This window comes from Solenopsis invicta, chromosome 12 (assembly GCF_016802725.1).
Source record: "Solenopsis invicta isolate M01_SB chromosome 12, UNIL_Sinv_3.0, whole genome shotgun sequence".
In the NCBI taxonomy this organism is placed as follows: domain Eukaryota; kingdom Metazoa; phylum Arthropoda; class Insecta; order Hymenoptera; family Formicidae; genus Solenopsis; species Solenopsis invicta.
The window spans coordinates 1,435,361-1,457,468 of record NC_052675.1 but is presented as its reverse complement, the minus strand read 5'-3'; the positions used below and the strand labels follow the sequence as shown (position 1 = coordinate 1,457,468).

Genomic DNA, 22,108 nt, shown 5'->3' with positions numbered 1-22,108 from the left:
CATCAATTATGCAACGTCTCGTCCGGATGGATAATTGTAGTAGCGTCCCGCTGCGTTATCTTCAACAGATTTTTAAAGAACAAACTTTTTGTTCTGAGGTGCGGCTCCTGTGCACCTCCGTGCGCTCTTGCGCCTCTTCATTGTTTTCTGTTGCGTGTCTTTGACAGGCAGAAGTTAAGAATTGCTTGCAGTTTTGGATCGTCGGAACCTGCAAGGATGGGAAAATCGAGTCGCAAGGAGAAAAAGAGGAGGAGAAATTCCTCTCGCGATCGTCTCACAGTCCTGGAGAATAAAGTAGAACGCGTGCTTGGCCTATTGTCTCAAAGAGAGGTTAAATCGCCCGGCCGCCCTCGATCTTCGACATCGATTCTAACCACTGAGATCCAGGATAATCTAGGGTCATGCAGCGACTCGGAATCTATAAGATCCGTCTCGGCCGGTGCCTCCCAGGCTTCCTCGGAAGGCCAAGTATTACCGGCGGACCAGATGTATTCAGGTGTGTACAAAACGCTAGATCTGTATTTGGAAAATACAGACGGCAGGTCGACACATCCACTTTCTCCCGATCTGTATTCGTGAAGTACAGGCAATGGGAAGATAGAACAAAAGTTCTGCTCACCCTATTTCTCCCGATCTGTATTCGAGAAGTACAGGCAATGGGAAGATAGAACAAAAGTTCTGCTCATCCTCTTTCTCCTGATCTGTTTTCGAGAAATACAGACAATCGGAAGATAGAACAAGTTCTACTTATCAGGTAGTATTTTCCTTCTCTCTTTCAGGAGCAAGTAACTTATCTGTCAGATCCTCATCCCCTACACCACACAAACGAGTTAGGTTAGAGGAAGGACCGTCCACTAACGTGGAAGAGGAAGCAGCAGAGCCTCTAACTAAAGAGTTATTTGGATCCGACCTCGTTCAAGAGGAGTTAGCGCCGTGGAATGAGCTAGTGACTCATCGTTGGCGCGATCTGGCGCGCAAGGGCCTCCCGGCAGAGCAGCGCGATCCTTTACTAAAGAAATATGCCCCTGGCGAAGCAGTGGCTTTTCTTAAAGCCCCCATGCTAAATCAAGAGTGCAAGGTGGCTCTTAAGAATAACTCGATAGTGAAGAGAGACAATTACAACAACATGAATCAAAATCAGGTGGGCGCGGCCTTATGTGCATTGGGCGAAGCGATCTCTGACTTCCTTAGACCAGATACGCAAAGATCCTTGTGTCCTGAGGCCCGGTTAGCAGTGGCTAAAGTCAACGAGGGAGCCCAAATCTTGACAGATTTACATTACAGGTTATCCCTCGCTAGGAGAGCTCAGATTGCACCCACTCTGAATCTAACAGCCAAGGCTACAATTGACTCCATTCCGGTGGACGATTTCCTGTTTGGTGCCTCTTTTGGAGAGGAAATTAAAAAGGTTGCCTCCATGGAAAAGTCTTCGAGGGACATTATTAAGGCACCGCTAACAGTCTCAAAACGAGTACAACAACCGCTAAAACAGCCAGCGCAGGTAGCCTCAGCGAGACCGGGAAACTCCCGGGCCCCTGTCAGGAGCTCGAGATCGGCTTGGAGGAGAACAGGGGTAACAAGCGATCGCCGCCGATCAACATACCGCTCCAGGTCCCATTCGAGGAGGCGTTAAACTGTGTGGAGGTAAATAGAGCGGGCAGGTTGTCAGCCTACCTTCCCCGGTGGAAGGAAATCACCTCAGACCAGTTAATTTTACAAGCCGTCGCAGGGTACAGACTCCCATTTGCACAACAGCCACTTCCCTCAGAGAGAAAACCTTCTGTTCATCTCTCTAAACTAGAAAAACAGATCTGCTCTCAAGAAGTTGCTAGTCTTCTTGATAAGGGGGCGATCGAGATGGTAGAGCCGTGCGAAGGTGATTACCTATCGCCATTCTTTGTCATTAGAAAATCCTCGGGAGGATGGAGATTTATTCTCAATCTAAAAAATCTCAACCGATACGTTATAGCTCCGCACTTTAAGTTAGAAAATTGGAAAACAGTTATTCGCCTTTTATCCCAGGGCGATTTCCTTGCCTCTATTGATCTAGAGGACGCCTATTTCCTCGTTCCTATTCACCAAGAAGATAGGAGATTTTTACGTTTCCAGTTCCAGGGACAACGCTATCAATTTAGAGTTCTACCCTTTGGCCTAGCCTCAGCGCCTTATATATTTACCAAAATATTAAAACCGGTGCTACATATTCTTAGAGAGAAAGGGTTTCTCTCCGTGGTTTATCTAGATGATTTCCTGCTCATCGCACCTTCTTACCACCAGTGTATCCAGAACGTCTCTACAACAATGGATCTCTTAACATCATTAGGCTTTATAATTAATAAGAAGAAGAGTGTTCTCACACCAGCGAAAATCTGCAGATTTCTAGGCCTTAATTTCGATACGGATCTATTCGCAATAGCAATCCCCTCGGACAAAAGAGCTAGTCTTCTTCGAAGGACCCTAGATATGCTAAGCAGAACTCGCTGTAGTATTCGAGATTTGGCCAGCTTTATAGGTTCCCTGGTAGCAGTCTGTCCAGCTGTCCAATACGGCATTCTACATACTAAATCTTTAGAGAGAGAGAAGTTCTTAGCTTTGACAGCGTCAGAGGGTAATTTTGAAGCCCAGATGTCCCTTCCGACCTTTCTTAGGAAGGATCTATCATGGTGGAAGGATATCTTCGCGGATACATCGCAGCGAAATTATATTAGGTCGGATATTTTCGAGCTTGAAATCTTCTCAGATGCTTCCCTGACGGGATGGGGAGCTGCTTGCAAGGGGGAACGCACTCATGGTTTTTGGTCAACGGAGCAAAAGAAACTGCATATCAATCATTTGGAACTCCTAGCGGTTTTCCACGCGTTAAGATGCTTCGCATCACACTTACTTGGTGCCAGTGTGCTTTTAAGAGTGGACAACTCCACGGCCTTGGCATACATTAATCGCATGGGTTCGATTAAGTTCCCTATACTATCAAACCTTACACGAGAAATATGGGATTGGTGTGCGGAACGAGATTTGTTTATTTATGCCTCATACATTCCCTCGGCACAAAACGTGGAGGCAGACGCAGAATCGAGAGTGGTAGCGCAAGAAACAGAATGGACTTTAGCGCAGAAATATTTTGACATAATCTTGGAGCACTTTGGACCCTTCGATATTGACCTGTTTGCTACATCAATTAATTGCAAATGCCATCGATTTGTGTCTTGGCTTCCAGACCCTTTAGCTGAGGCAGTGGATGCCTTTTCTCTAAAATGGTCGGACGTATTCTTTTATGCATTCCCACCTTTCATTCTAATATTAAGAATGTTACGCAAGATTATCACGGATAAAGCCGTGGGAGTGGTTGTTGTGCCGTGGTGGCCTGCCCAGCCATGGTTCCCATTACTTAATCAACTCATGGTCGGTCATCCGATCCTGTTCAAACCAGATCCCGAGATGTTATCTTCTCCTTTCAGGGTAGTTCATCCAGCCTGGACAAGGATTTCCCTGGCAGTCGCCAAATTATCCGGCAAGCCTTCTTGCACAAAGGGATCCCGCCATCCGCATTAACAGCAACTTTAGCATCAATCTCTAGTTCTACACTAGCTCAATATACAAAACCTATTAGATTATGGTGGCATTTCTGCAAACAGAAGGGAAGCTGTTGCTTCAATCCTTCAGTCTCATTCTTTCTAGAGTTCTTGTCGAATTCCTTCGAGGAGGTGGGTTCGTACGCCATCTTGAACTCATATCGCTCAGCGATATCTCTTATCTCAATGAATGATTTGGGCTCACATCCCTTGGTAAAGAGATATTTCAGGGGTGTCGCAGCCTTAAAACCTCAACGTCCCCGTTATGATTATATTTGGGACCCATCCCCAGTAATTGATTATTTAGCCACGTTATATCCGCATGAAGATTTGACGCTAGAAAGACTATCAGGGAAGTTGGCAACGCTTCTTGCCCTCACAACTGCCCAAAGAATGCAGACCCTGGCAGCCATTCAGCTCCAAAATATCTCTATTTCGGATTCTCTTATAATAAAAATTCCAGCCAGACTTAAAACCTCAGGGATTGGGAAATCTCAGCCATTACTTTCGTTTAAGCCCTTTTGGGATAAACCAGAACTTTGTGTAGTATCCCTAGTTAAATTTTATCTCAGATACACAGAGAATCTCCGTCAGGGAAACGAGGGCTCACTCTTTATTTCCTTTCGTGCCCCATACAATGCGGTTTCTTCTCAAACGCTGGGCAGATGGGTAAAATCGGAACTGGGTGCAGCGGGAATAAATATAGATATTTTTTCGGCCCACTCCACCCGCCATGCCTCGACATCTCTTGCGGCTAGCAAGGGTATTAGTTTGGAAGAAATTAGACGCACGGCTGGTTGGAGCAATTCATCTGACATATTTGCACGCTTTTATAACCGTCCTATAGTTGAGGACTCCTCTTTCCAGTCAGCGATTCTGAATAGATCTTAAGTTTCAAAATATGATGCTTTATATTAAATTAAGTAACCCTTCTCCTACGGGACAGATAAAATGATGTTTAATTTAGTTCGCCTTATTTCGTTGAAACCCGGCTTAAGTTTAGTTTATACCAATATCGTTATATGTAATACAGTTACCTATGTGCAACTATATGTAACCTTTATGTACTTATACACAATACAGCTACAAGTCGACTAGCACGGTCTCAGGGAAAAACAAAATACTTAATAAATTATTTTTATTTTTCCCTGTCTATACACAAATCTGAGCTTTAAAAATCTACAATTATCCATCCGGACGAGACGTTGCATAATTGAGTAATCAAACGAACTTGTGAAGTTCGATTTCAATTATGCTGTCTCGTCCGGATGGATTTTCCCTCCCACCCACAACCTCAGGTCAGATTTGTGTGCTTTAAACTAATGAAGAGGCGCAAGAGCGCACGGAGGTGCACAGGAGCCGCACCTCAGAACAAAAAGTTTGTTCTTTAAAAATCTGTTGAAGATAACGCAGCGGGACGCTACTACAATTATCCATCCGGACGAGACAGCATAATTGAAATCGAACTTCACAAGTTCGTTTGATTACTCAAATATATCGGATAATAATTTAAACGTTGCCCAGCAACAGTTCATATACTCCTAAAGTTGCATAATATACAAATACCCGAATATATGTACATTCATGTGATAACACATTCACATTTATGAATAATAAAGAAGAATGTGTAATTAAAAATTAAAAGTGTAAAGTATAGAACAAACAAATATTTAAGTATACATATATTTGAGTAATAATACTCTCAAGTTTTAAAATAATTAGAATTACATATAATACAGCATTTAATGCAAATTAAATATTACTTAAAACAAAAAATCTTATTTACAGCCAAAAATTATAATATAAAAATGCCCATAAATATATAAATTTTAAAATTTAATATTACAAACATGCTTTAGCAAGTTTTAAAATTTAAACTGTTGCATCTTTACTAATAAAAATTAAATCATACAATTCATTAGTTATCATACACAATAATGTATAATTGCAACCTCTTAAAAACGATTACACATTTCTCACCCAAAAGTAACGATATTTTTTATAAAACATGTATTGATTGATACTAAAAAGATCATTAATAGTCGTAAGCTGCAAAATATACAAATAAAATATATTATTGTATCATTTATCATATATATTAACATTACATTTTAATTTATATATCAATTTATTTATTAATATCATAATTATTACAATATATTATTAATATTATTTATTTATGATTATTAATATATTATTGTGCATTATAATTATTAATGAAACATTTTATAACATTTTTTAGTTTCTGAATACCAGATAACAAACGTTGCTATCCTTATATTCAATACACATTTGACTTTGTTCAGGCAAAGTAATAAGATGCGTGGAAATTTGGATACATCAAATTTGTTGCAAAATCTAACTACTGTGACATAAGATGATGTAAAAAACCGATTACTAATTTTTCTCTTACTTCATCTACACAAAAAATTTGCAAAAATTGTATTTTTAACTAAATAACCAATCCAAATGTAAAAAGACCTAAAAACAATTGTAACCAATTTAAATTTTTATTGTTGAAATTTACTATTATAAGAAATAAAAAATTATACAATATAATAAAAAAAATAATAAAATGACAATATAAAGTATATAAAAATAAAAAGTAGAATATTTTTTAACATATAAGACTTTGTTAAGGAAAACCCAAGATAATAAACATACTATAAATAAATTTACACACAAACTATATTTAAATAGAAATAAAAATCAAAATGATAGAAAATTTATTTAGCGAAAGGGATATGTCTTTTGTAATATTACTTTAAGAATAATAAGAAAAAAGACGGACAATATAAAAATTACAAATATTACTTATTTTATTTCAAATATGAATTAAATATTTTATATGATTATAAACTTAATGCTATTAAATATCAATTATAATTTCTGTTCTAATCAATAAAATAAAAATGATTTTAAATATATTGAAATGTATTAAAAATTAAAAATTAACAGTGTATATTGTTTTTACAACAGACATATCTAAAGTCATATTTTTAAATTAAATCAGTTTTAATCAATTTGCTAAAGTAGTTAAGGAAAACCCGAGATAATAAACATACTGTAAATAAATTTAATCATGAACTACATTTAAATAAAAATAAAAATTGAGACAGTAGGGAAATCACTTAGCAAAAATTAATTTCTTTCAAACCTTTTCTATTCTTTTTCCTTTTTCTTAGTTTCATTAATTTTTTTTTCTCTCTTTCTTCTTCTTTTTCTGTATTTATTTCCTATTTACTTTTCGCCATAATTTTATATATAATTTTATATATAATATAATGTATAAATTTCAAGTTTACACACAACATATACACATAAACATACATATGTATCCAACATATGAGTTTACGTTTACATATACAGAGTGTCTCACATAATTTTAATCCTACGTATTTGCATAATTGTTTCGTTATACAACACGTATAAAAAATTAAAATAGTATTATTTACAGTTCTTATTTTATACTTAATTATTTTGTATTAAATGTATTTTGAAATATATTTAATTTATGTTAAAAAAATATATTTCGAGAAATATAATAGTACATAAATGTTTGTGAACTTCCATTTAAAAACTTTTAAGAACTTCAGATCATGTATATATTTCTTTATAAACATAATTTTTAACTTGTTTATTATTACGCTGACTACCAAGATAAACTTTAATGCTTGCCAGGAGCGTACCCGTGAAAAAGCAACATAAAGTTGACCATGATTAAATACATCTTTACGAAGATCAATTCCTAATCTATCAAATGTTTGTCCTTGTGATTTATTAATTGTCATAGCAAAAGCTAATTTTATCGGAAATTGTCTTCTTTTAAAAGTAAAAGGATATACATTTTCACAATACAATGTTATACGATTTAAAAAAACAATATCTCCTACTTTATCCCCTGTTAAAATTTTACATTTTAGTAAATGATCAGCAAGTTCAATAATCATTAGTCTAGTGCCATTACAAAAACCTTCATTAATACTAAGATTTCTAATCAACATAATAACACAGTTTGGTTTCAAATGTAATTCATAAGGTGGTAGTGATGACGGAGACAAAGTATTTAAATATTCTGGTAATATAGCTTCATCAATGTCGCCATTATCATTGCAATTTTCAGTACTATCTATATTTGTATAAATTCGTTCTTCAAATGCATCAAATAATTTGACAACTTGTTTATTAATTTCATCAACATCAACATTTCTTGCAGAAAGTATCGCACATTTCGCCATTTTATCAAATTCTTTATTTTGTATCAAATCACTATATACATCTTGTACAATATCGGCATTAATGGGAGTGATGCAACAATCAGGGAGTTGTATATTATCATTAGAATCATTTAATATTCCATCTCCCATATCCAATAAAAATTTTGCAAATTCAGTTTCCTCAGGAAGAACTCGCATGTTCGTTAAAGAAAAATTTCTAAAATATTTCCAAATAGTACTAAATTTGATTAAAAGATTTTCAATTTCACTTCGAGTACCATGTACTTTAATAGGAAGAAGTTGTCTAAAATCACCACCTAATACAATAATTTTTCCACCGAAAGGTAAAGCATTATTCATAATATCACGCAGTGTTCGATCTATAATCTCTAAAGCATAGCGTGGTGCCATTGGCGCTTCATCCCAAACAAAAATATCTGTTTCTTTCAAATAATGAGCTTCTTTAGATTGAATTTTAATGTTAGATGATGAATTAGCATATAATGGAACTGGTAATCCAAATATTTTATGAACTGTTCTTCCTACTGGTAATAACGTAGCTGCTATACCCGTGAAAGCCATTGAACATACATGTTTATTTCGAATTTTGGCTAAATGATATATAGTAGTATATATAAATGTTTTTCCTGAACCACTGGGACCATCGATATAAATACAATTGTTATCATGATTATTAGTATCTAATTCATTTAATACGAGATCTACTATTTCTTTTTGTTTATTATTTAACTGATTATATTGTTTGGTACCAACTTCCATAGCTTCTTCAAGTATTATATAATCATTCTCTGTATCATTATTTATACATTGTTCCATTTGGGGAAAATCAGCAAGATTTTTACCTTCAACACAAAGCATAGTATTAATTTGTGTATATGCTTTCTTTTGTCCTTGTATTAATCCAAAGTGTCGAATATAATCTTCCGACATTGCTACTTTAAAATTTTCCCAAAGTTCTTCAGGATATAATGGTTGACAATGTAATAATATACGTACAAATAATCTACGAAGTTGTCGAGGCATCATCCATCCAACAGCTTCTTTCATAGCTCGTTTCCGTTCATCATCATCTTCAATTAAACCTAAAGCTAAACATGCCGCTGAAAATGATTGACATTTTTCTCCATTGACAGTTTTTAAATCATCAAAACTCGTAGCTCCTTTTACAGTGAGCAATAATAGCCGTAAATGAAATAATTCAATTTGTGTTGGACTAATGGAATATATTCGTCCTATACAATTGTAATGACTTTTACGTTTGGCCCAATATGCTACATTTTTTCCACTGATTTTCTCTTTTTTAAACGTATAACACTGAGGAATTTCTATATATAAATATTGTCTTGCTTCTTCATCACGAGAATTTAAGGAGAAGTAATTAATTAACATCGTAACTTGATTTAAAGCAGAAGTCATTGCTTCTTCATCAGCTTCACTTTCAATCATAACATTTTGTTCGTTAGGAAGATGGACTGGTAAACGAAATATAGTATGACTTTTATCTTGTAATTTTTTTTCGAGAATACGCCAACAAGCTTCTACAGGTCCGACATAACGAGTTTCTATAAAATTACGTATCTCATCATGATCAATAGTTACATTACTTGTTTCAGGTTCAATTATGATAGTAGCGGCATCATGTCCTTTGTAAATATATTTATAAAGATACTTAACTGATTTAATACTTGAAACTACTTCAACATTTATATGACAATTAAAAATAATTGATAAAATAGGATAATACGGAACTACGTAACGATTATCTACTATAAATCCACCAGGGCGTTCAAAACTCTTGTTATTATTTCTTCGACGATAATAAGGATAAGCATCTTCATCCATCCTAGTTTCTTCTTAATATGGCTTAGGATAATGTTTTGAACATTTTCCATCTACTAAACACCAATCGCCACAAGGTCCATGAATCATGTGTTTCATAACTATATTATGTAAAGTACAATTTTCATTTGGATCAGGAATTTCAGCAGAAATATACTTATCAACAATCTGAGGTGTTGTTATTTTAAAATTATATTTTAAAGTAACTAACATATGAATATGTGGTAAACCACGTTTTTGAAATTCAATTACATATACGTAAGCTGCTACTTCTCCAAAAAATTTTTGTTTTATAATCAAGTCAATTAAATAATCCTTTTTAATATTAAAAACTCGTGTACAAATGTCAGGTCTATCAGAAGTTTGTTGACCATGCAAAAGATTTTCTTCAATTTCACGCCATTTTGGATTACAAGTCATAGTAATAAAGAGGTCCGGTTTACCAAATTTATTAACAATTGCCATTGCATCTTGGTAATTTTGTAACATATTACGCGGTGATCCAATAAATGTAGAGGGAAGTATAACCATTTTTCCGATACGTCCATTTACATTATTTGCCATAGTTTGCATATAATCTTTTAAACCTTGATAAGTTTCAGAACGTAATTCTTTTTGATGATTTTTACAATAATTTATTCTGTCTTTTTCAATTTTTACATAGCTATCTACAAGCCTATGTTGAAATAAACGACATCCTAATATAAAAATGTTAAATTCATCACGAATAGCCATGCGATATTTAATATATTGACCTCTAGCAATTCGTTTATTACTATTTAATTTTGTTAAATTACAATGCCATCCTTGAGTACCATATGGATAAAATAATGGATAAATCCATGGTTCAACATTGGGATTCATGGTACTAACATTTTGCAAAGTTTTGGTACTTCTATTACGTATTCTATTACGTGTTACATATGATTCTGGAATTTCTCCATCAGCAGTAGTTCGAAAAACGGCTGCAACTTCATTAGTTCTTTGAGCATTATATCGCCGTCGATCAATTCCTGATTTTAACGTAAATAATAATTGTAATTCTGATAACAATTTTCCCGATTCTATTTCTAATCGTCGTTAAATTTCTAATTCTTCACCCATCATTTGATAAGATTTAGCAAATACATTACATTCTCGCATTATACGTTCAAGATTTTGTATGATTTCTAAATCTAATTCAGAATTTTCAGTAAAACGATAATTTATTGCTTCATTAGAATCTATAATAAAAAGCTGACCATAAGACGGTTTTTCATTTTGAGCAGCATATAATGCTGTATTTATTTGATAATAAATTTGTCCTTGTATTTTAAAACAATATGGACCTGGTCGTCTATTTGGAAAATTAACTAAATTAGCGTTAAAAGATGCGAAAGAAAATGAACTATTATAACTACGAACATGTTTAAAAAAATTATTAGATTTTATATGAGTACCATCAAATAGATTATGAAGAAATTGTGGAGACTGAGGTAGTGATTCTAAATAAACCGTACCATGACTACAACAATCATGAAATGAATTTCCTTTATTAGATATTTTTTCAGCTGCAAAATGTTTTGCATTACAATGAATACAAGATATATTCATAGAACCAATATAATATTCATTTATATCATCAATTAGTAATCTATTAATATCTAAACGATACATTTGTTTTCTTCGTGACCGATAATGAGATTGATATTCTGCATGGCGTTGTTGACGTATTGGTACAGTATTTGTCGTATTTACTTGAATTATTTCTTCAATATTTTCTTCAATTATTTCTTCATGTAATTCAAATACTCGAATAGCACCAACATAATTTCTACAATTATTACTTGTTGCTTTTGCATTCTGAAGATAACGACGTTGATGTTCCGGTCGTTGAAACTCCTCTTCTTCTTCTAAAGTACGCTCTACTCTACGCCTTGGCATTTTACAAAAATACAAAATATAAAAATAAAATTTATAATTATAATTAATTTAATAAAATTAATTTGTAATTAAATAAGAAAATAATTTAGCTACTAAAAAAATTTTATTTTTAATTTAAATTTTTTTTTGAATATTATAAGAGTCCTAAGATAAGTGAATATAAATTATTATATATACATTAATTAATGTATTTAAACAAATTATATTATCGATTATGATAATATATACCGCGACTTTAATTACAAACCAATTCGTAAACAATAAATGTATATGTGATACATTATTTATTGAGTATAATAAGTTTAGACCAAGTTTAAATAAAAGTTTAAAATATTATAATTTTTTTAAATTTAAATTATCAATAAAAGAAAAAACCTTAATTCTCACGTTTGTAAGACGAAATTGAATAATATATAAAAGCAATAATCATTATAATCATTCTTATCATCATCGTCATCGTCATCGTCATCGTCATCGTCATCGTCATCGTCATCGTCATCGTCATCGTCATCGTCATCGTCAACGTCATCGTCATCGTCATCGTCATCGTCATCGTCATCGTCATCGTCATCGTCATCGTCATCGTCATCGTCATCGTCATCGTCATCGTCATCGTCATCGTCATCGTCATCGTCATCGTCATCGTCATCGTCATCGTCATCGTCATCGTCATCGTCATCGTCATCGTCATCGTCATCGTCATCGTCATCGTCATCGTCATCGTCATCGTCATCGTCATCGTCATCGTCATCGTCATCGTCATCGTCATCGTCATCGTCATCGTCATCGTCATCGTCATCGTCATCGTCATCGTCATCGTCATCGTCATCGTCATCGTCATCGTCATCGTCATCGTCATCGTCATCGTCATCGTCATCGTCATCGTCATCGTCATCGTCATCGTCATCGTCATCGTCATCGTCATCGTCATCGTCATCATCATCAACATATTATTATTTTTATTAGTATTATTATTAGTATATTATTATATTATTATTTTAAATATTTATTATTTAATTAAAATACTAAGTTTAAGTTTTATTAAACATGTCTAATAAACAATATATAATATATACACACTATATATAAATTATATTAATATATTTTATTTTAAAATAACTTAAACAATAACATAAGATAATAACTTAAACGTACGTGTTAAATTAACTCTAATTAAACTAAAAAATATAATATTATTGGCGATTCTCCATTGGTCAATTGGGCGATCCGCATGTAAAAGCGGAGATAGCGCCTCTAGTCGCCTATCTACATTACCCTTCCTTCCCGGTTCTTTTTGGCACGATCTCGGTTCGGTAGCCATTCGTCTACACGCGAGACTCTGTATCGCCACGTATCTTAATAAACTGGTTATCCGTATCCTGCAACAACGTATCCTGTTCTTTACTCGCGATCCTTAAACCCGCAACAGGTTATGGGCCCAGGGCGTCTGAAATCGCGAGTGCTCACATTCCTTTTTCTTGGCATACTACACGAGGGACGATCTCGGTACGAGAATCAGTGTGCGCGGGAGAGCCCACAAGGTGCAAGCCAACAGAGCGAGAGTACGAACACGATTCGTAAGTACCCTTGATTAGGCATACACGCGGAACGGCATCGGTGTGCGCGAAAGGACCGATTGAGCGTGTACAACCGGATATCGGCACACACGCGGAACGGCATCGGTGTGCGCGAAAGGACCGATTGAGCGTGTACAACCGGATATCGGCACACACGCGGAACGGCATCGGTGTGCGCGAAAGGACCGATTGAGCGTGTACAACCGGATATCGGCACACACGCGGAACGGCATCGGTGTGCGCGAAAGGACCGATTGAGCGTGTACAACCGGATATCGGCACACACGCGGAACGGCATCGGTGTGCGCGAAAGGACCGATTGAGCGTGTACAACCGGATATCGGCACACACGCAGGACGGCGTCGGCGTAAGACTCAGTGCGCGCGGGAATCCGAGTGAGAGTGTGCAAACGGACATTGGCATACGCGCGGAACGATATTGGCGTGAAATTCGGTGCGCGCGGGAAAAATCCGCGAAAGTGCGAGTGAATAAGACAGAGCACGAACACGATTTTTTTTTGTTGTTTGGCGTACGTGCGGGAGGTCGAACGAAAGAGTGAGATCGGATATATACATACCGGAGGCGCTTGTTCGGTCGTTGAAGCAAACACGCGCGTTAACAAAAAAAAAAAAAAAAAAAATGAACGCCAACGGTAACGTACGTATCGAAGCGCTCGGGCGCGAGAACTACGACACATGGAAACTACAGATGCGTGCACTGCTAGTGAAGAACGACGCATGGGGTTATGTTAGCGGAGAAATCACAAAACCCGAAATCGTAGAGGGAGATGCGAACTCAGCAGCAGCAGTTCGAGATTGGAAAATTAAGGACGAAAAAGCTAAATCCGATCTAATTTTATCCATAGGTGCCAGCCAGCTGAAGCAAATAAAGAACTGTGCAACATCTCGTGAGTTATGGATTAAATTGGAAAGCATTTTTCAGTCGAAGGGACCTGCACGCAAGGCCACACTATTGAAGAGCCTTACTCTACAAAAGATGAACGAAGGAGGCGATGTACGTGAGCATCTACACGAATTTTTTGATGCTGTGGACAAATTGTCTGAAATGGACGTTAACATAAATCCGGATCAACTCGCCATCATGATGCTCTACAGCCTACCATCGAGTTACGAAAATTTCAGATGCGCGATCGAAAGTCGAGATCAGCTACCCACGCCTGAGAACTTGCGCACTAAAATAACCGAGGAGTATGAAGCTAGAAGAGCAGCTACGTCGACTCCGCAACAAGGAGCCATGCTAGCAGACAAAAAGAAATGGAAGCCGAAGAATCGTCATGGAAAGGACGACCAGAACAAAAGCAAAAAATTCGAATTCCGATGCTTCAAGTGTCACAAGGAAGGACACAAATCTTCAGAGTGCACGACGAAAAAGGACAAGAAACCCGCGAGTGTAAGTCTGCTGTCGACCATCGATGAAGGCGACGTATGTCAGATGACAACCAACAGCGACAAGAGCGTTTGGTGTTTGGACAGTGGGTGCACGTCGCATCTCTGCAAGGACATCAATACCTTCACAGAGATCAAGAAGAGTGAGCCAGGAAACTTGAAATTAGCAAGCAATGCATCCGCCGAAATTAAGGCAAAGGGCGCTGCCGAAATCGTGGTAACCCTAGATGGTAAGCGGAGCGATGTGACTCTAACCGACACATTACACGTGCCCGAGCTCCGCACAAACTTGTTATCAGTTTCGAAAATCACGGACAAGGGCTACAAGGTGATATTCAATAATGAAAAAGCCACGATCATGGATAAACACGGGTCCGAAACGTTGGTTGCGAGGCGCATCAATAATCTCTACTATGTGGAGGGAGCATCGCCTCAAAGTTGTCGAAACGCAGAGCACGAAGACAAGAAGAATACGACAAGGTCAGCGAATCATTTGTTGATCTGGCACCGAAGAATGGGTCACCTAAACTTTCGGGACTTGATAAGCGCTCTTAAGAATGGCGCCATTCGTGGAATAGACATCCAGAGCACAGACAAGGACCCTAGCTGCGAAATCTGCATTCAGGGGAAGATGACGCGGCCGTCATTTCCAAAGGAATCAAGTCGAGAAACGGAGAAGTTAGGTATCATCCATACCGACGTTTGCGGCCCGATGCGCGTACCGTCGAACGGTGGTTCGATTTATATGGTCACTTTCACAGATGACCACACTAGATGGACCGAAGTAAGATTTATTAAGAACAAAAGTCAAGTGTTCGAAGAGTTTAAGACTTTCAAGGCGCTCGTCGAGAAACAACTTGGCATGAAGATAAAAAGCATCCAGTCCGACAATGGACGCGAATACGTGAACAAGGAATTCGACGAGTATCTAAAGTCGGAAGGTATTCAGCGTCGACTCACAACGGCCTATACGCCAGAACAAAATGGCGTGGCGGAAAGGAAAAATCGGACGTTGGTGGAGTCGGCGCGATGTCTCCTGCTTCAATCCGGTCTATCACCATACTTCTGGGCAGAGGCAATTTGTACGGCAAATTACATAAGAAACCGCTGTCCAACGAAGAAGTTAGATGGAAGAACTCCCTATGAGGCATGGCACGACAAGGTGCCGACGGTAAAGCATTTCAAAGAATTCGGATGCAAAGTATACTGCCTAGACAGAAGTCCAACGAAGGGGAAGTTTGAGGCTCGATCTAGGAAAGGAGTATTCATAGGATATTCCGAAGAGTCAAAGGGCTTTCGAGTGTGGCTACCTGACTCTCGAAAGGTAGAGATCACAAGAGACGTGCGTTTTCTGGAAGGACACGTCGAAGAGTCAAGAGGATCGTTCGAGGATTTTTATTCGGAGTCCAATACACGTGATCACACTGATGACGACCCAAAAGCATCAGAAATCGATATCCAGTTAACACCAAGAAAGCCGGACGCAGAAGAAGATTTCCAAGAGATCGTCGATGAAATAGAGACGGAAGATGAGATAGATCAGCCAGTTCGCAGACGCGGACGCCCTCGCATAATTCGAACAGGACGGCCGGGACGACCTCGGAAAGACTACGGTGAGAATGAGCAGGAAGCAGAATTTGCTTTTCTCGCGGAGATTCCCACTGCGGAGGCGATATCAGGAGCAAACTCATCAGCTTGGAAAGAAGCCATGGCATCGGAGGTGAAATCGTTAATTAAAAAGAAAACGTGGAGCCTTGTCGAGCGTCCCGAAGATCAGAAAGTAATCGGAAGCAGATTCGTTCTGCGAAATAAATATGACTCCAGCGGAAATCTCGCGACGAGAAAAGCTCGAGTAGTGGCACGCGGTTTCGCCCAAATACCTGGCGTGGACTTTAATGAAACGTTCGCACCAGTAGCCAGATTAAGTTCCATACGCGCAGCGGCAGCTACAGCAGTCCAACATGACATGAAAATCGAGCAACTCGATATAACAACGGCTTATCTGAATAGCGACGTCGAGGAAAGGATTTTTATGGAACCTCCAATGTATCTCAAAGCTATCTTGGAGCATATCGTTCGAGCCGAACAAGGAGACAAATCTGTTCGAGAAACGGCGAAGAAGATGTGGAAGGAACTGGAGGAAAAGGACGTAGTCTGTCTGCTCAAAAAGGCCCTATACGGACTGCGACAGGCGGGACGTGCCTGGCACACATGTTTGGACGGCGAACTGCGAAGTATAGGAGCGGTTGCATCTGAAGCTGACCCTTGTGTTTATCGCGTCGGGGAAGCGAAGAGCATATGTTTTATAATCATCTACGTGGATGACATCCTACTAGTATCACGTGACGACGAGACGGTCAGGAGACTGAAGAATCATCTCAGTATCAAATTCGAGGTCAAGGAGCTGGGTAGCGTCAAACACTGCCTAGGCCTGGAGTTCACCAGAAGCAAGAAGACCATCTCCATTAGTCAAAGAGGTTATATATTAGACATTCTTGACAGATTCGGGATGTCAGAGTGTCGACCTACGAAGACACCGTTGGATCCTGGTCAAAAACTCATCGTCGAAGAGGATGAAGAGGACAAGAGTGAGGCAAGCTTTCCTTACCGAAAATTAATCGGAGCCTTGATGTACTTGTCTGTAGGGACAAGACCCGATATAGCTCACGCTGTGAGTCATCTAAGTCAATTTAATGACTGTCACGGGGAAACCCATTGGAAGGCAGCTAAGCGAGTGCTGCGGTACTTAAAGGGGACCAGTGATATTGGTCTCGTATTCAAACGCAGCGATGATTCTCCAGTAATGTTCGCGGACGCTGATTGGGGTGGCTGTAATGTCGATCGAAGATCTTACACGGGTTACGTTTTCATTGCAAGCGGCGCGGCGGTCAGCTGGGAGTCGAAGAAGCAGCAGACTGTGGCTTTATCGTCCACAGAATCTGAATACATGGCCTTATCCGAGGCGACGAAGGAAGCCTTGTACATGAGGAGACTGCTGAAAGGCTTCGGAACAATTTTACCAAGTGTTGTTCTAAAGAACGACAACCTGGGTGCACAGAAATTGGTTGCAAATCCTGTGTATCATTCACGCACTAAACACATCGACATCAGGCATCATTTTGTGCGTGACGCGGTCAAGAAGGAAATTATATCCATTGAGTACACGCCTACCGACCAGATGCCCGCGGATGTCCTCACCAAAGGGCTGTCAGCAGCCAAACACGAAAACTGCATTCATCTTCTGGGACTGAGGTTCATCGAATGACGGAGTTCAGAATTTTTACTGCGGTTCGAGGGGAAGTATTGGCGATTCTCCATTGGTCAATTGGGCGATCCGCATGTAAAAGCGGAGATAGCGCCTCTAGTCGCCTATCTACATTACCCTTCCTTCCCGGTTCTTTTTGGCACGATCTCGGTTCGGTAGCCATTCGTCTACACGCGAGACTCTGTATCGCCACGTATCTTAATAAACTGGTTATCCGTATCCTGCAACAACGTATCCTGTTCTTTACTCGCGATCCTTAAACCCGCAACAAATATGTTAAAATAAAAAATCTTAATAACACTTAATAACTTAATTAATGAACTGTATAAACACATATTTAAAATTAATATTATAAACTATAATAAAATAAATTTGAAAATCTTGCAACTTATTAAACCAAATGTGGTACCTGAAACAAAAGAAAAAAGGAATATAAATATTCATATTTATAACAAATAAACTTTTACACAATACACGTAATATAATAGGTAATTCTAACAGAAAAATTTTGAAGATTTATATACCACTACTCAAAAAAAATAGGGAACACTTTCCAGACACCAAAAATTAGGCTATTTTCAAATGACTGTAACTCGGTGAAAAATCATCGTAGGTAAAAAATAAAAAAAGCATTTTGAAGCTTGAAGATCGAGCTTTAATGTTCTACTAGCAGATTTTCAAAATTCTTTTAACTTCCTTGTCTTACGCAGTAAAAAAGCACACCTTGTTTTGTTCGTTAAAATTTTGTATTTTTGACACTTTGCAGATCGACCAACAAATTTTTTTCGAATAATTCAAGTAAAATTTCATAAACTACAACATTTTACCTACAAAATGCTTTTTTAAAAATTTCTCTACGATTTTTTTTGACCGAGTTACGCAACTTTGAAGCTAAACCTGCATTTTTTACAAATGATATCCGTACTCCGTGAAAAATCATCGTAAACAAAAAATTGTTACGTCCTGCGGAGTAACGATTCTTTTCTTCGCAACCAGCGGATATTCTAATTAACGGGCGAGCGACGGTAATCTCACCCCGATCCCAAGAATTCGGTGACTCTCACGGCAATAACCGGATGTCACGAATTAAGTAGTTATAAATTCATCAATTGAGGAGATCTGAGGTGACACCGTTGCTCGATACCGGAAACACTCAAGATAGTAAAATCAGATCTGGAAGACGCAGGTGTGCATCCCTATGAGTTCTGATGCCCGACACCTGCATAGCAACAAATCAAAGAATTTTTTGACATTTAATGCTTCTGAGAGTTCAATAGTCAAACCTGCCGCTTTCTCGGATAACAATTACCGAGGAATATAAAAAAGTCGTAAAAGTAAATATTGCACGTGGGTGTATTAATGAATAAAGTGGTGCATACGGCCCTCGAAGGGACAAAGGGAATCATAGATGAAAAATAATATAAATAGGTGCGTCTTCCAGCGGAGCGCGCAGTACCCAGTACGCAGTTCGTAGTACACAGTTCACAGTCCGAATCGCAGTTCCGTGGCATCTTGCATGCCCGAGTTCTGCGACTCTCGGATCCGCGGCCTTTAAACTCGTGCGCGGCGCAAGTCTCGGTCGAGAGGAAAAAGTGTCAGTTCAAACGTCCCCGGTTGGGATCTGCGGACCATTGTCCATTGGACCCGGAACACCCCCGACCGGATCTACTACCTCCCGCCGAGTCGGGCCCAGTTTGAAGCCCTGCGGCTCCGAGAGAATAGCATTCACCTGCATCGACTCACGCTACAATCTGCAAGCAGTAAGTCCCGAATCAACCGTTTGTTTTGCTCTCGTTCTTCGAACACCCTTTCTCTCTCTAGCGCGAAAGATTTCGAACATAATACATTTATTGAGGTTATTACTCTTTCCTCCCCATGCTCCTCTCCATACTCTTTCTCTCTCTTTCTCTCTCTCTCACGTCTCACCATCAACTTCCAGTTCCGTTCCTGTCCAATCACGACCTCATCGAGGTGTCACTCAACTTTCTCATCCATCGCCTCTCTCCTCGCCTTGTCACCATCCGCGATCACTCCAGGGCCGACCTACAGACTCTCCACAGTCTCCTGCTATCTTCCAACTGGCATCGCATCCGCAATTTCTCCCATGTCGACGACATGGTTCTCGCTTTCTGTCAACTCCTTACCTCTGCTCGTGACGAACTCTTCCCGCTAAAATCGTTCATAGCGAGGAGACCTCCCGCCCCTTGGATAAACGACACCATTCGTGATCTCCTGCGAAGGCGGGACGTAGCTAGGAGAGCCTTCCTCCGCCTCCCCTCTCCCTCGAGGAGGGAAACTTTTCGAGTGCTCCGCAACCAAGCCAAGGCCTCTATTAAGTCCGCCAAAAATACCTACTTGACCAAAAGGCTTGGCTCGACCTCCAGCGCAGCACGATTATGGTCCGACTTGCGCTCTCTGGGCCTCGCTAGCGCTGGGACCCAGTGTCCGCATCTAAATGTCTCCCTAGAAATCCTGAACTCCTTCTTCTCCTTAGCTCACCTCGCCTCACCCGACCCCCCTGTCCCGCCGCCAGGCTCTCTTCAAATCTCTCCCTCTAGCCCACCTTACTCTCTCTCTCCCCTTCCTTGCTTCTCTGTCTCTTCCTCGCCTCTGGCTGACCCTTCCACCTTTTACTTCCTTCATATTACACCCGACGCTCTGTTGCGTGCTCTGCGCCACAGCACCTCCAACTCTTCCGGACCCGACGACATCAATCGTCGCCTCATCTTAATGTGTCTTCCGTGCATCTTTACCTTCATCCTTGATATCTTTAACCGATCCTTCACCACTTCCTCCTTTCCCTCCTCCTGGAAACTCTCTCACATTATTCCACTTCCCAAATCCAAGCATCCCTCCGAACCTTCCCATTTCCGCCCTATATCCTTGCTTTGCTTCCTGTCCAAAGTGCTCGAACGCGTTGCCTTCGAGCAACTTTCCTCCCACCTATTGACCTACAACCTTCTTGATCCTCTCCAAACCGGCTTCCGAAGGGGGCATAGCACACAAACGGCTCTACTGAAACTGCTCGACGATGTGAGACTGGCCGTCGACAAAAGGATGGTCACTTTGCTCGTCCTGTTCGACTTTACAAAGGCCTTCGACACGGTCTCTCACGAGCTCCTTCTTCGTAAGCTGTGCTCCTTCCGCCTGTCTCCCTCCGCCTGCCAATGGGTGCGGTCCTATCTTACGGGGCGTCACCAGCGCGTGCGTGGCCCGGACGGCTCCTTTTCGTCCTGGATGCCTGTTCTCGCCGGGGTCCCCCAGGGCTCGGTTCTCGGCCCCCTGCTCTTTTTCACTCTTCATTAACGATCTCAGATCCGTCCTAAAACATTGCAACCACATCCTGTACGCGGACGACCTTCAAATTTACATTCACTTTCCACCTGCTGAAATTGACACCGCTCTCGCTAAGGTCAGAGCGGACATTGCCGCAATCGAGTCCTGGGCCCTGAACAACTTTCTCACTCTCAACGCTCGCAAAACCAAATCCATGCTCCTGGGGTCCTCCAAATTCATCAACAGCATCCCCTCTTCTCGTATCCAACTTCACCTCAACGGTGCACCAATTGAAACAACCGACAAGGTAACAAATCTCGGCATCTGTCTATCCAGCTCTCTCAGTTGGTCGGAACAAGTTCGCGGCATCTCGAGCCGCGTCAACGGTATCCTTTGGCGGCTAAAAGCTTTCTCCGGCTGCCTCTCCTTGCGCCTCCGTACTCAGCTCGTCACGGCTCTCATCTTCCCCGTCTTCGACTACTGCGCGGCCCTCTTTACAGATTTAACAGGGCAACAAAAATTAAAGCTAAGACGCCTAATGAATTCATGCGTTCGGTTCATTTTCAATCTTCGCAAGGATGAGCACATTTCGGGGTACTACGAGAGGTTGGGGTGGCTCAGCTCTGACGACAGGAGGGAGTATCTCACATGTTGCCTCCTATTTTCAATCCTCCTTAATTCGTCTCCCTCCTATCTCTCAGAAAATTTCCGTCCTCTTCACCGCCCTCTCTCACACTTGCGCTCCTCCCCCTCCTCATCCCTCGATCTCGCCATCCCCTTCTGCCGCACCTCCACCTACCAACGTTCCTTTCATTCGACTGCATGCTCTCTTTGGAACAATCTCCCTCCTGCCGTCAGGGAGACTGCCTCAGCTAGCGCCTTTAAGCGCTCGCTCTTCGGCCATTTATTGAGCCGCGGTCGCGCTATAATCCCTCCCCCCCCCCGCCTGGCACATAGCGCTCCTCAACTTCACTCACCACAAACATCACTATCACCGTTATGTTATTTCATT

The 22,108-nt window shown here is 39.9% G+C and overlaps 2 protein-coding genes across 2 annotated transcripts; one reads left to right on the top strand and one right to left on the bottom strand.

Annotated features, from left to right (window-relative positions):
* Positions 1-216: 216 nt before the first annotated feature.
* Positions 217-4,463, top strand: LOC113003723. Its single transcript, XM_039456040.1, has 4 exons — positions 217-496; positions 780-1,501; positions 1,543-3,402; positions 3,459-4,463. Exons 1-4 carry the CDS (start codon positions 217-219, stop codon positions 4,461-4,463), a joined length of 3,867 nt encoding a protein of 1,288 aa, XP_039311974.1.
* A 1,471-nt stretch (positions 4,464-5,934) lies between these two features.
* LOC105206659 lies at positions 5,935-11,572 on the bottom strand. Its single transcript, XM_039456039.1, has 4 exons — positions 11,476-11,572; positions 8,068-9,453; positions 7,489-7,980; positions 5,935-5,990 (listed from the first exon to the last, which is right to left on the bottom strand). Exons 1-4 carry the CDS (start codon positions 11,570-11,572, stop codon positions 5,935-5,937), a joined length of 2,031 nt encoding a protein of 676 aa, XP_039311973.1.
* Between the last annotated feature and the right edge of the window lie 10,536 nt (positions 11,573-22,108).

Excerpts from the sequence above, each read along its gene's own strand:
- LOC113003723 (XM_039456040.1), top strand. The coding sequence starts at position 217 with ATGGGAAAATCGAGTCGCAAGGAGAAAAAGAGGAGGAGAAATTCCTCT. Across the intron at positions 1,502-1,542 it reads CGCTAAAACAGCCAGCGCAG|GAGCTCGAGATCGGCTTGGA; the intron begins GTAGCCTCAGCG and ends GGCCCCTGTCAG. Across the intron at positions 3,403-3,458 it reads CATTACTTAATCAACTCATG|GGTAGTTCATCCAGCCTGGA; the intron begins GTCGGTCATCCG and ends TTCTCCTTTCAG.
- LOC105206659 (XM_039456039.1), bottom strand. The coding sequence starts at position 11,572 with ATGCCAAGGCGTAGAGTAGAGCGTACTTTAGAAGAAGAAGAGGAGTTT. Across the intron at positions 9,454-11,475 it reads TCAGAATGCAAAAGCAACAA|GACATGATGCCGCTACTATC; the intron begins GTAATAATTGTA and ends ATATTTACAAAG. Across the intron at positions 5,991-7,488 it reads TGCTGATCATTTACTAAAAT|ATGAAGTAAGAGAAAAATTA; the intron begins GTAAAATTTTAA and ends TTTTTTGTGTAG.